Below are 13,840 nucleotides of genomic sequence, written 5' to 3'. Positions count from 1 at the left end.
TGCAATATCAGTAGGCAGCCCTATGGGAAATCATTAAGGATCAGAGGAGACACCATCTCACCCATTGCACCTGAGAGATGGAAGGGGAGAACTCAGTGCTTAATTTGTGCCAGTGCTTGCCAAGGCCGAGCCCTGGCTCCTCCAGGCTTGGCAATTCATAGCCCTGGCATTCCTGCATCAGTTATTAATGTAAAAAAAATTGCTTGAGCCACAGCACCTCTTTCATTACAAATTAAGCACTGGGAGGACTTTCATATAAAATTTGATTCGAACATGGAAGTGTCAGCTAAAGAAAGGTGCCTAGAACTAAGGATGAGGCATTTCTTGCTTCTCAGTCTTAGAAATTGATTGGAGGTTAGATACATGCTACTAAATACTTACTGTTTAAAAAAAAAGGAAAAAACCTCATTGACTTGGGCCCATAGAGTAGGGATGCAACAGGTTTTAACTATGCCTGTTCCAAGCAAGCACCTCCTACTTCAAGCCATCTGTAAGTGGACAGAAACTAATGCAGCTTTTATCATGGAATCTTCCAAAAAAAAAAAAAAAGTTCAGTGAATAGGCACATCATAAATAAGATCACTGCTTGTCATCCCAAACTCACCACTATATACAAACTAGCATCAAAATGCAGCTGCATTCCAGGTGGAGGGAAAAATTTATCCAAGGTCCCAGAACTTTTGAAAACTACCATAAGACCTTTAGTATCTACACCAAGAAAGGACCTCTCTTTTCAAGGTTTCACAAGAACCACAGAGTCAAATCCTGTCAGCTCATCCTTCTGACGTAGATAAATTAAGTTTGTTGCAGAAGGACGAACAGCTGCCAGCATTTGAGCCTGTGGTTGCAGGAAGTGCAGGTATTTCAAAAGTTAAGACATAAAACATGCAGTGAAGGTGTGAAGAAAAACTAATTATCCATATCTGAACTACAAAACAGCATTATTAACTTTAGTAAACTGGCTGTATCTGAACACAGAAAACACAGTAAAAACAAAAACAAAAATCAAGAAGGCTGGCACTTAATACAAAACATTGAAAGCTAGGAGGATTAGATTAATATCTAGTCCGCACCATTGATGCTTTGTATAACATACCTGATTGCCCTGTTACTCAGTTAACAGTAGCATATTATAAAAGGTAAAAACAGTGCGCTTTCTAAACCATTCCATGACAAATGGAAAATTCCACACACAAAAAAGTATCCAGGCGGAAGAGAAGATACTGACTACTTTTGATGTCGGGCTGCAGTAATGCAAAACCAATAGGAAACAGCACATTTATAAAACCATATAAAATCAGAGGCTTTGGGAAGGTTACCCAGGGATGAATCCTTTAAAAAAAAAAAAAACCTTGTCTGATATTTACTGAGAAGTGTACATTTAAACCAACTGTATTGCTTTTCTAATAAGCACTGATTTTTTTTTATATTGTTACAAGCCTGAAACAAATTGGAAAGTCATTTATTTACTGTAAAATAGGTTTTAATTTTGAACATTAAAAGGAAAATATTCACTTTTAAATCAGAGGTTGAAATATCAATTTCCAATATATACAAGTTAAAGATTAGTAATGGATAAGTGGCAATCCTTGAGATCAGAGAGGCAGTATTTTTTAAATTATTTAAGAAGCCTGAAGTGTTCAGTGTTGTATCTCCAACTGTCCAGAAAAGTTTCCATCCAATTAGCTTGCTAACCAATAACCACAAGAAAAAGTAAAGTGTGAAAGTGCTCCAGAGCGCAAAATATTTTATTTAAGAATTTACAGCATCAAATCTAACACTTCGGAAAGACAGCAGCTCCCAGCTCAGAGGAAGCCTTCTTGAATTAAAAGATATTTGGCAGTCTCTGAAGCCAAGTATCTGAACAGTTTTTAGTTACAAAAGAAAGCCACACTGACTGCTGCTGACCAAGTCCAGGATTTAGAGCATGGACCACTACCAGAAGGCTACTAATTCCTCCAAGTCACCACATTTTATTTCAAATCATGTATAATCCCTTTGGAAATATACATACGGCTGCCCAGATCTCAAAAGGTGGTATGTATTACCCAGGAAAAGGGGGGCGGGGGGGAATTAATTCCACATATACATTATTTCAACTCATGGGCAGAATGCAGGTAACATCAATCAGCTTCCTTGTCAAATCCTAAAGAAAATATGACCTAATGATTTAATAAATATTTGAAGTTTATTTTCTCTCCTTGTGGGCCATTCAGACTTTTCAATGCATGTGAATGTTACACCTCAATGGTTTTCAGAATTTCCTATACTAAACCTAAAGCTTTTCAAGTCCATCAGTAGAGGTGTAATCCATTTAATTTAGTATGAAATTCAGTTGTTAGCTATTTAAGACCTTAGTTATTTTATTAACGGAAGTTCAAGAGCAGAGCATTAGGAACAGATTCTGGCACTCAAAAGGAAAATAATTTTTAAACAACTTTCAAGCTGTTACCACCTTAATTATATAGTGCCAGTAGTTCGAGAGAGAAAGCAAGTAACCATATTGCACTTAAGAAGAACACTCAGTCATCAGAAATAGTACAGCATTGCCTATTGTACAAAGAGCTTCTTTCAGACTATACAATTTGTTTTACAAGGAGTCTAAAACACAACTACAGACATACTAGATAAAATCCAAATCAGACTAATTTCAGATTTTATTACAGTCACAGTTTTAATTCACTATAGGCCAATTTATTTATTTGGATGAGCTGAGGCCCCCCTCCCATAAAAAAAATATAAGCATGTGAGGCATTTCCCAGATGAGCATCTTAAACCTTCATATATTGGCAAATGCCAGTATTGTTTTATATGCATTACAATTGTGCATGGTCCTGTTAAGGCCATAGAGTTTTCTGTTAAAAGGTGGACATGTATGTCCTACATTGGGAGGGAAGTGTCCTTCAGAAATGACCCTGAAACCTAATTTATGTCTTCAAGCCACACTGGTAGGTTTAAAATCAACCGAAGAACTCATCCCTTTGGTGGCAGTTTACAGTTGGTTTTCACAACAGACAGTAACCACATCCTTCCCCATTCATCCTTCTCCAACCCCAGTAGGAGATTATACCTTTCGAACCAGCTTTTAAGGGAAAATGTATATTTTTTCTAGTTTGGTAATGATTCATGTACATGAGCTACAAGTAGGGAGACCCATGACAAACGATCAGCCAGCATTAAATTACTGTCATGTCAATTTCAAGATTGCAATGATACTACTATGTGCCATAAAATTTGAGTAGTTCTTTGAATGTCCAGAACTAGTGTAAGTGTTCCAAACGTCAAGTCATTATATTCTATTTCAATGTTGGGTATTTTCTCTGTCCAATTCTCCCCAGCCTTGAACTTCCAGTAGTTGCAGAAGACTGAAAAAGATAAAGATTTTTATAAATCAAGCAATTGCTCTTCTCACCTACTAAAAATCCTGCAAAAATCTGGTTAGCTTTCAGAACAAAGACTGAATATTTTTTTCTGCTTTGAAAAAAGACAGAAGTTTAATACGCTGGAGGTCTAACCCAATTCCCAGTGATTTACACAGGAGCTGGACTGGTCCACAACCAAATTTAACATCCTAGCATCAATTAAACATGTCACTACTATCCACGTAAACTGCTTAAATATAAAACCAAAGTTTATCACAGATTCAGCTAGCAAGGCAGATAATGATTTGCTTGTCTGCTGCCATTAAGTATTAAGGTGCTAAGCCACATTTCAGAAGTCTGTTGTAACACACCAAGATTGATTCTCCACAGGACAGGTGTGGGGTGTTGCATGTGTAAGCACAAATTCAAAAGTGATGAACAGGATGGGCTAGGGAACCTGACCCAGTAGTAGTGACAGCCTGCTGCATGGCTACCCCATGATTCCTGTCCCCTCACAGCAAAGCCTAAAACAAGAGAATATTTCTCATGCCCCACTCCTTTTGACCCTGCAAACTTGGTTGGGTGGAGCAGATGTAAGGGACTATGGCTTAGCACTTAATAAGATTAAGTTCCACAACACTACGGAGGGCAGGGCAAGCAGAAGAGATAGGGCCAAGTGATTTGTAAACTGAAGGGACTAGCACCATAGAAACAATAGGAGAGCTGTAGGTGTGGATCAGAAAGATTAACAAGAGTGAATAGGGGACAGAGGTGGAAAAGAAGAGCATATGCAGAGATGAGACAGAATGAGATTAAGGGCAGAAAAGAAAGCAGAGTTTGTCTGTATGTTTGAAACTGGTACATCATGCCACGTCACTTTTTGATGGCAGATATGAGAAGCAGACACGAAGCAAGAGATTTCACCATCACTGTCAGCTATGTTGGAAATATTTTGCTACCTGGCTTTATTTTCAAGATAAAGGAGCCCACACACAGTTTCTCTAGCAACAATGAGGGTTTCACTCACTTGTGCAAATTGAGAAGGGTTGTAGAACTGAACAGTTCCTGCTGGAGGTCCCCCAGAAGGTGGCACACTACGGAGAGGCTAGAAAGCAGATTACATTCCATTAATTCTACGTATTATCTCTCCCAAGTTTTGTTTGCTTACTAGTAGAAAGAAGATATTATAGGCATTGCTACTCTAAAGTAGGTACAGAGCAGCAGATTGTAACACATGGGTGCAAAATGTGTCAGCACTTTTTGCAACTCTTTATTATTATTACTACTTGCTTAATCTGTAGGCATTGGCAAAATAATATCACATGCATGAACTGTAAACAGCTCTGAAAATCCAAGCATGCAAAAACGAAAGTAACAAGACACCAGTGCAGCTTTACTGAATTAGTACCCTGTGGTTTTGTTAGTAGAGCTTAGGCCTCCCCCAAAAATAAAATGTTCCATCTGTGAGAACTGTTGTGCTTTATTGTACGTACAGAAAAGTTTTATGATGTCAGCTCTTTACAGTGCACTGAAACGTAACAGCAGAGATGAAGCATTCCTTTAATTCCTACAGGGATTGTTTACAGATTAAACGGGCAAGGTTATCATTATTGAGTTCAGAGTATTGCAGCATATTAAGTGTTTTTGTTTGTTTGTTTTTAATTTAAGGCAACTGACTACTTTGGCTCTCTCATTAATGTAAGGACAGAGTTGAGCAGAATTACCAAGTGAATTACTTAAGAACATAAAAATAAAGCAAGCATGCCTAGATTATGTGCTTTTTGATAAATGTAATGGTGAAATTTTGAAGACCCTGTTTAAGTGTTAAAAGGAACACTGCATCATACATTATTTTTAATGTTAATTCCTTGAAATGGAGGAGGGGGGAAATGACTTAAAGTAGCATTAGTAAGAAATTGAGCAAATGCAAAATAAAGGGGGAAAAAGCCAGTGTAAGTGAAAATGGCCAGCCACATGTACCTGATTAAAATGCTGGCTTACTTCACGTGATAATGAACTCATTGAACTAGAGCGCGAAAGCTACAAAACAGCAAGAACACACACATACAAAAAACAAATAAAAATGTCGTCATGCATGTCACTGCCCCAAGCAGTTTTCAGTCATTTTATTTCATTAAAAATGAAGTTTCGCTCTGTGAAAGGTTTAAACCAATTTTGAATTAAAAAAAATGAAGAGCAAGTAGTTAGTTTAAAATCAAAAGGTTTGGGTTTTTTTAGAAAGCACAAAATTACAGATAAAGAACACATTTAGTAGGAAAAAAGGTGACCTGGCATATAGCGATCTATTCTCCTCGTTGTGTGTCAAGCATTTAATATTAGTGAAATTAAATGCATGAACAGAGGCAAGACCCCAAAGAACTGTTACTGATACTTTGGTCTGAAAAGACCTTTTAAAATCCTGTTCAAACAGAACAAGGTGCTCTTGCAGCAATGAAATTAAGACATTTAGCTTGTACTTTGCTTATGGAATTGAGGGGCTCTTTTGTTTAGATTTTGAGAGGCAGTAAGTAAGTTTCCATCTTGGCTAGTCATCAGCAATTGAACCAGTTACTTGCTGTTTTAGATTATGCAGGTTAAAACTATTACAGCCTGATGGTTAAAATACGCTGCACAGAGGCAATAGCTGACCCACTCTGAAGCAAGCCTTACCTCTCCTGAATGGGAGCCATCTGGATTGGACCCAGGGAGTTCAGAACCAGGTGGAAGCATTGTAGAGTTTAAATACTAAAAAAAAAAAAAAAGAAAAAAAAAGTAATCCTATTCATTTTCAATATCTTAAGTCAGCGAGACCAAATTTAGATTTCCAATGTGATTCTGTATTGCTTTATGCTTGTATTAACACTTCGGAAGCAACCATTATAGAATACACTGAGATATAACAAACTTGATAAGGCTAACACTGCTGAGCAGGCTGCCATATTCTGCATGACCTGAAGCTTTTGGGTGTCCTTCAAGCATAGCTCCGAGAAGAGCCATTTTTACTAAACCATCAGGGATTGAGTCAGCTGAGTACACGGAGGTTCAATGGCAACTATTGCAGGGAAAGAATGAGTAGTTAGGAGGTCTAATTAGTACTCATTTGTACTATGGTAGCACCCAGAGAACCCAAGTTAGACTGAGCCCCCGTTGTGCTACTGCCACAGAGTCTCTGCTCCAAAGAGCTCACAATGTAAATATCTGAAATCTACATCTTAAATATGTGGCAGATATGGAGGTGTGCAGAAGAGAAAGGGTATTCTATTAATAGGTCATTGGTATTACAAAATTCTACATTTTGGGAGGAAGTCATAAGACCAAAGAATTCCTGCCCGTGTATTGACTGATATTTCAATAACGTAAATGTGGCTTGACTACACAACATAGTTATGAGTAATAGGAACAATAAAGTAAATAGTACTGAAGCACAGAAAAGGTACTTCATCTCCACAGAGGGAGTAGATTATGTCACTCTCAGGCTATAAGTTACCAATGACATATAGAGTGACTACCGACATATTATATACACTAGGAAAAATAATTAAGGGGTCCTAATCCTATAGGTGCCCTGCATGTGGACCCATAACTGAGCGCCTACAAAACTGGGGCCCAGGCAAAAAGTTTCCATCTTCCTTCTTCCCCTGTGTTTTCTCTGTCTCCTTTTCCTAGTTTTTTCCCTTCTTTCACTAGGGATTATTTATGTACAGATAGAACATGCCTTTTAGGTTATGCCACTAGGAAATGGCAACCATAATACTTAGTTTTTTCAATAAAAGTTATAATTGGATACAAATGGTGGTTTGCATCTTTACTAACCTACCTGTGGCTCTGTAGTAACATCAGCGCTGACTTGATTTGCAGAGAATGTCTGTTCTCGTGCCCCGCTCCCTTCCATAGGTTGCTGTTCCTCAGGAACTACAGAAGAAACAGGTTTTAACCAAAAATGAACACTGTATCAGACCTTACAGATATATGAGGAACAGAATCAACAGCAGAACCAGGTTTTCAGAGTAGCAAACTGCAATCAGCGAATGAGCTGAATTAAAAATCTCATTTGAAAAGTTACACTGGTTTGATTATATTCAAGGAAAAATATATTAGATCTATTTCCATTATTTCTTCCATCTCCCCTCAAAGATGGTGGCAAGTCTTGTTCAATGGATGAGCGCACAGCTAATTATATTACTATAGTTAGCCATATGCAATACAAGCATATACATTTTATATGGGAAACCTTGGAGCAACACAGTAAACAGAGGATCTGTAGCAAGAAAATATGCTGGTAAGGCCCAGAAAAAGTGATTCTGGGACAGAAAACAGCAGGTGAGAAAGAAACGAGAACTGACGCCAAGCACTTAGCAGATATGAATAAGGGTTGATGAATTATGTCACCTTGCACAGTTCAAATTTTGGGGGAAACAAAAGCACTATTTGTCTAGCAAAGAACATACATTGCTTAATCAGATTGCTTTATGAGGTGCTCTTTGTGGGTTCTAGTAAAAACTCCCATTTCCTGTTAAATAAAAATAGAGTTACTATATAGCATCAATGTTTAAAAGTGTCATGTGGTTTGGAGAACAGGTGCTGGACTCACTCAGATTTGTTGTTCTGAGGTCCTACCTGCCCAAGGCAGCTAAGACATAACCCCTCTTAGTACACATTTTCTAGAAGACGAGGTTTGTGAAGTGCAGAGCTGTAGCTGTTTTCACCTAGTTGCCATCTCCAGGCTAACATGGCATTCAATGCCTTTTAAAGTTTTAAAGTTTAGACCAATAGTAACAGGAGTTAACATTTTTTGGCACTTGTGATACATGTAATGGATAAGCATCCGTTAAGAGGTCTGCTACTTGCAGTTTATCTGCATTGGGTTTACACACCTGAGTTTGGAACAAACAAGTTTGCAGGGATAGGCATTGGTGCCAAGGGGGCAAAGAGGTCTGATGGGGCAGGAACAGCACCACTGCATTTCGCTCCACTTGGGTTTAGAATGTCAACGTAACGAGCTCTGGTTCCTGCTGAAACAGGACAACAAACATATGGAAATAAGTCAGCTTGAAGACAGAACAGGTCTTCTGGTTTAAACATCATTCAGGATCAGAAAAAAGTAGGCCCAAGGATCAAGATGGTAAACCCTGAATCACAGCATGTGGTGTTGGCAGCAATCACAATTGTGATGCTAATTTACCCAGCAAGGCCAATCTTGCCCACAACTCCATGACATGGCAAGCTGTCCAGTGCTCATCAAAGAAGCCACCTCCAAAAGGGGTGGCAACTTTGTCCCTGTTGTGAAGAACCCTAAGGCAATCTTAAGCCTTCCCCTCTATCTTGGGGACTGCCATTCACAACCGTGCGGTTACCTGCTTTTCTGGAAAACATGTTGACACCAGGTGGACCCCCGGGCCCAGGTGGAGCAGTCTGAGGAGCTTTAGGAACCCCGGCTGGAGGTGGTGGCAGTGGCTTGCTCTGGAAGCAAAACCAGTATTAGCCTTTGAATGGCATTTTTAAAACAGACATTTCTCTTTGCTGTTTTCCTTAGCCATTCCATCACACATGTAATTGGACACATTCCCCACCCTCCCCAGTCTAGCTCAGTATTTCTCAACCTTTTCAGGCAGGCAACCCCTTATGTGAAATCAAACGTTTTCAGAATCTCCTGACATTGACAACAAGCATTAAAAAAAGTAACAGCAGCAATATTTGACCTTAAAGAATAAGGGTGTGCAGAAAATGTGATGCCTTGTGACACCTCCCCCTGCCCCCGCCAGGATCACGACTCTCTGGGTGAGAAAAAGCAGTCTGAGTGGTGTCAACTCTCGAAGGCCATAGTCTACTTTCAGTTACACTGGTGTAAATCAGAATAAGTCCCCTTAAGAAACATCACAGCACTCATTGGATCCACACTAGTAACTGAGGGCAGAAACAGCCCCAGAAAACATATCACTCACTCTGATATATGTAAATATTTACCAGTTGCAGTTCATGTCATACTACATTTTAACCAAAGTAGCCAGCAAAGATGGCTTTTAAGAGCCACTCTTTGGAAGTCCCATTATCTGACACTTATCCACTCAGGCAAAGGAAAAAGAGAAACTCCTCAGCATTTTACCTCCTCTTCTGGCTCGTCTAAATTAACCCAGCGCTGTTTCTTTTCATCCCAAACAATCTATGAAGAAATCACAGTTCAAGATTAAGAGTGCAAATAGGTAACAAGGCAAGTAAGCAGCAAATCATTTATAATATTAATTTTGAAAGCCATTTTCAGAATTAGCCATTTTGAAAAACTTAATGTATAAAGTTTTGTTTGGCCACAAGAAAAAAAAAAAATCCACACTCTATGGACTAGAAACAGTTTGAGCAAATTAACGTGTGTGTTGTGTGCTGCAGTTTAGGGCCCTTACTGATTTGTTCTTATCATCTGGAAGGTGAGCTTCATTCTTTCCTTTTCCCATCAGCCAGCGAAACCAATTTGCACCACTCTAAAAATAAATACAAGGCTTTTTAGTGTATTCCTCTAAGAATCTGCTGATAGCAGATTTAAAAATCTAACTTCATACAATTCAATTTCAATTAGTCCTTCATATAAACTGTATTCCAAGACAGTTTAAATGATAATCAATAGAGAAAAATTAAGGCTCCTATGGAAAGGAGAAAGATGCTAGTAGTTGAAATTTGAAATCATGAATTTCAGTGAGGCAGAGAGATAAAAGATGCCTGAGCCAGATGTAAGAAGCTGCAGAGGAGAAAGCTCTTCTCAGCTGAGACAGGTGTATGGCAGACCAAGAGGTCAGTGCTAACTGAGCAGAACTGAGTAGGAAATGGGGAGTCAGACAAGTTCTGAGAGATTGGCTGAAGTCAGAGAAGGCAATTTTGAACTGGCTCCTGAAGAGAATGAGAAGCCAACTGCAATGTGTGTCATTGCTTCAGTTCATGTAACTTTAGTGCATGTTGGAAAGCCACGTAGCAGCATTTTGCACATGCTGGAGCCTGGGGCCTGCGCTGAACGTGTAGATTGAGGCTGCAATAGTCAAGACGAAATGTTCATCTGATGATTCAGGTAGGCAGCCTCTCCCCATTTTAGCACCATGATTTACTATAGGTGCCATTAATCATTGCTACTTGTAACTAGATACCCATTTTAATTTACCTTTCTCGCTGCTGGCTCCTTCTTGATCTCTTTGTTGGTCTCTTTCCCTTCAGGAATGGATGGAGGAGGAGGAGAGGGCTGCTTTGCTGCAGAGTTACATCTTTCTCGTCCTATAGAATGAGTGGAGGATTCTGAGGTGGTCCGAGATCTTCGCCCATAGCCCTGTATTACAAATATGCAGGGATTTTAAACCATCTTACTACTAACCTAGAGGGATTATATTTTATTTTGCTTAAGAAATTCCTTCTTTTGAAATGTCAGTAATAACAGAGATGCTAAGTCATTAGAAGTGGGTGAAATGTAGGTAGGAATGACGATATAGTGAAAAACAGCCTGGTCATGGCATACCATATGTGCTGAAGACTGAGAGGTGGATCTGGATCTTCGTCCCGGTGCCTGGTTAGATACAAAGCCAGCACATGCTTAATAAGCAAGCAATTAAACAAAATATAGACAGTACAGTCCTTCATTTCCAATTTTAATTACACATTCCCAAACAAAATGCAAGCCATTTGAGTTAGTTGTTGAGGCACATCTCTACCCTCTGGTTTAGGTACAGAGGCAGAGAAAGCTGAAACCTAACTATGCTTTCACAGTAGCGTGTCCAATCTATTAAAGAGGTAATCGTGTCAGGGCATCCCACTGAACACACTCATTAAACAGCTATCACCATTGAGAGAGAGGCTGTAAAAAAATTTAAAGGTGACTGATGTTTGCTACATTGTCTGTATGTGACCTTTAAATTATTTTTTAAAATCTTTTTAAAGCAACTTTGGTATTAAAAATACCAGAATTTAGATTTGTACATTTATTTATTTAATAAGTGGTTAACATCACTTCATCCATTGGCAGTACCCAAATGTATCCCTATTAAGCAAAATTAACGTTAATTCTGTTTCAATTAAGCAACTGTTATCTCATGAGGCTAAATCAGTTCCCTAGGAGATGTCCAACTTAAGTGACTTAACACTGAAAATACTTGCTGTACAGTAAAACAGATGTTTGTGGCTAGGTTTCGAACACTTATGTACAATTTGGATAGCACCACCCATTGTTCAGGGCAGGACTCCTTAAGTGCAGATCAATACTGCCTTTTAAAAGCACAGTCAGCAGACTTGCTCACTAGGATCTGCTTTTCTTTCCCACTGATGTAGCTGGGTCGGCATATGAACATTTTAAATCCAACAGGTCTGATTTTCTACTTCCATGAGTATTTTAAAATAGTAGGTCTCATGTTTCTCCTGGACTGTTTTTCTTCTGCAAGAAAAGACTGGATTGGTGCTGAGGTGCACTTAGTATTTGAGAGTGCCACTGAATAATGAGTTCCGTATTTGCATAGTGCGATTTGGAGAAAGCACTAAGGATGTATGATATAAAAATACCATATTTGCCATTTTTCCATAGAAATCCTCCTCTCTTTGTTCAGGGAAAGTTTTTTGAATTGGAGATTCCTGGGGAATTCTCTGCATTGCTTGAAAAAGAAGAAGAACAGAGTAAGTTAGTAAATTTCAATGTTTTTCAACACATAATAGATGTCTAAGCAGTTGCATTAGAACTGTGATAAACTTTACCCAACTTCTCATTGGTTAGTGATTCTAATGCTGATACTAGATTCTAGAGAATCTGATGCTTTAAAGAATTAACATTAAATTTCAGGGCTTGCATAAACTGCATTTGATGTCTTTTTTTTTTTTTTTTTTTTTAAAGTTTATTCATGTGTATTTACTTTCCTAAAAAGGAGGGTCAGAACCGGCTAAGTGAGGCATTCCTTAGGATGGTGCTGTGCGAGATTCTTTGCACAGCTCTGGTCAGTGGAGATCAGCCTTCACATGCAGCATCTCCTACTATTTAAATTCTATGATTCCCACAGTTCTAAACATTCACTTTCAGCCTGAGGTGAAGAACTTCCTCCAATTCCAATTATGAGCATTTCCAACAGAAACTGCCCATATGACGACATTAGGTAGTGGTTTTGTGACAGACAGGTGTCCAGTAGGGAACAGGCGGTGACTCACTTACTTACACTGGATTTATGTCAAACCTTAAGTCAAACCTGATATGCAATGCCAGCAGTACTCAAACTCTTCTCAGTGAGATTCTTTGCTTTCTTTTAAGTTTTCACTCTACACTCAGTTACCCAAGATTTACTTCACAATTTTAATTATTGAAACAAGCTACTGTGCACTCAATCTCCAAAAAGACTTCAGTGCCCTTAAGGGCAGGGAAGACATTTATTCAGAGCACAAACCTGTTTCCTGGTTTAACTGCTCTTCTGGCCGTGGTTCTGCTGCTTGCGGAGGTGGTCCTCCCGGTGGCACTGTAGATCCCAGGTACAGTGAAGACTGTTCAGCTCCATATTGATTTGGAAAGCCTGGTGGTGCAAAGCCAGACCCTGGCCCAATAGAGGGAGGGGCTACAGGATAGAAAGGAACACCAACAGTTTCTTGCTGAGTAGGAGGAGTCACAGCTGCTGATTCCTCAAGGATAGGCTGAGGGGCTGCAGAACAAAATTTAAGAAAATTACTAGTAATAAAAAAAAGAGAGACATGGTCTAAGCACTGGACTGAGGAGCCAGGATCCAATTCCCACAACCTCATCTGTAAAACACAGAATATGTGTCTACTTTACAGAGATGCATTTTACTGTGAAGAAGTTATTGCAGTTCATGGGCAGTAAGTCTTTTTTAGTCTGTATTTGTGTATTTGACAAATGTTAAGCAAGTCACCATACCAGGAGACCTCTCTCTGAGGAGGATCTAATACCTCCATATGGATAAGCTCATGGAATGCCTACTTGGGAGAATAGACCTCAATATTCCCATTGTTGCTGTTTGGCATTTTTTACATCCTTCGTTCTCACGCTTGCTCCTGTGGCAGTAGTGAAGCAGCAAGAGGATTTGAAGCATCCGACGTACAAAACAAAACATGGCGTTCAAAGACAATGACAACAGTTTAAAAAAAAAAAAAAGCCGTAAACTGCTTTGAAGTCAAAAGGGGACTGTTAAACACTCCCAGTTATGTTTCAAATATCATCTCCTATTTCTGTCCCCATTACAAATAAGACATGAGCCCTATGCCTTTATGGGGTTTCTATATAAACTGTACAATCTTTACATCCATTAATATACAATAAAAAGTTAACTGGCAATTATGTAAGGAAGTGTTATTCTTACTTCCAATGCTGCATGAATCAATCTCCAAAAGAGCCAATTTATAACTAAAATGATATAGTTTAGAAATGAAATCCCATTAGTTTTACTTTTAAATGATTTCTCTATTTTGTAGTCCACTGTATTGGTTCTTCCCCTTGACACACACGGAGAACAATGTGAAATACT

The 13,840-nt window shown here is 38.9% G+C and overlaps 1 protein-coding gene across 6 annotated transcripts in view; it reads right to left on the bottom strand.

The window, feature by feature from the left end:
- Window positions 1–1,647: 1,647 nt before the first annotated feature.
- Window positions 1,648–13,840, bottom strand: part of SEC16A (SEC16 homolog A, endoplasmic reticulum export factor) — a 33,128-nt gene continuing 20,935 nt past the window's right edge. The window contains exons 19-31 of one of the 6 annotated variants that reach the window (XM_074974190.1): window positions 12,752–12,916; window positions 11,886–11,974; window positions 10,852–10,899; window positions 10,504–10,665; window positions 9,758–9,835; window positions 9,466–9,522; window positions 8,717–8,822; window positions 8,237–8,374; window positions 7,180–7,274; window positions 6,033–6,107; window positions 5,343–5,402; window positions 4,390–4,467; window positions 1,648–3,365 (exon numbers count right to left, since the gene is read on the bottom strand). In XM_074974190.1, coding sequence (XP_074830291.1) covers window positions 3,297–3,365; window positions 4,390–4,467; window positions 5,343–5,402; window positions 6,033–6,107; window positions 7,180–7,274; window positions 8,237–8,374; window positions 8,717–8,822; window positions 9,466–9,522; window positions 9,758–9,835; window positions 10,504–10,665; window positions 10,852–10,899; window positions 11,886–11,974; window positions 12,752–12,916 — 1,220 coding nt within the window. In that variant the 3' untranslated portion in view covers window positions 1,648–3,296. Of the gene's footprint in view, window positions 3,366–4,389; window positions 4,468–5,342; window positions 5,403–6,032; window positions 6,108–7,179; window positions 7,275–8,236; window positions 8,375–8,716; window positions 8,823–9,465; window positions 9,523–9,757; window positions 9,836–10,503; window positions 10,666–10,851; window positions 10,900–11,885; window positions 11,975–12,751; window positions 13,001–13,840 lie in introns of all 6 variants that reach the window. The other 5 variants (XM_074974185.1, XM_074974186.1, XM_074974187.1 and 2 more) reach the window with 5 other exon arrangements.

Source organism: Natator depressus, chromosome 16, assembly GCF_965152275.1.
Source record: "Natator depressus isolate rNatDep1 chromosome 16, rNatDep2.hap1, whole genome shotgun sequence".
NCBI lineage: Eukaryota > Metazoa > Chordata > Testudines > Cheloniidae > Natator > Natator depressus.
The sequence above is the reverse complement of the archived record's forward strand: the minus strand, read 5'-3'. Positions and strand labels throughout refer to the sequence as shown.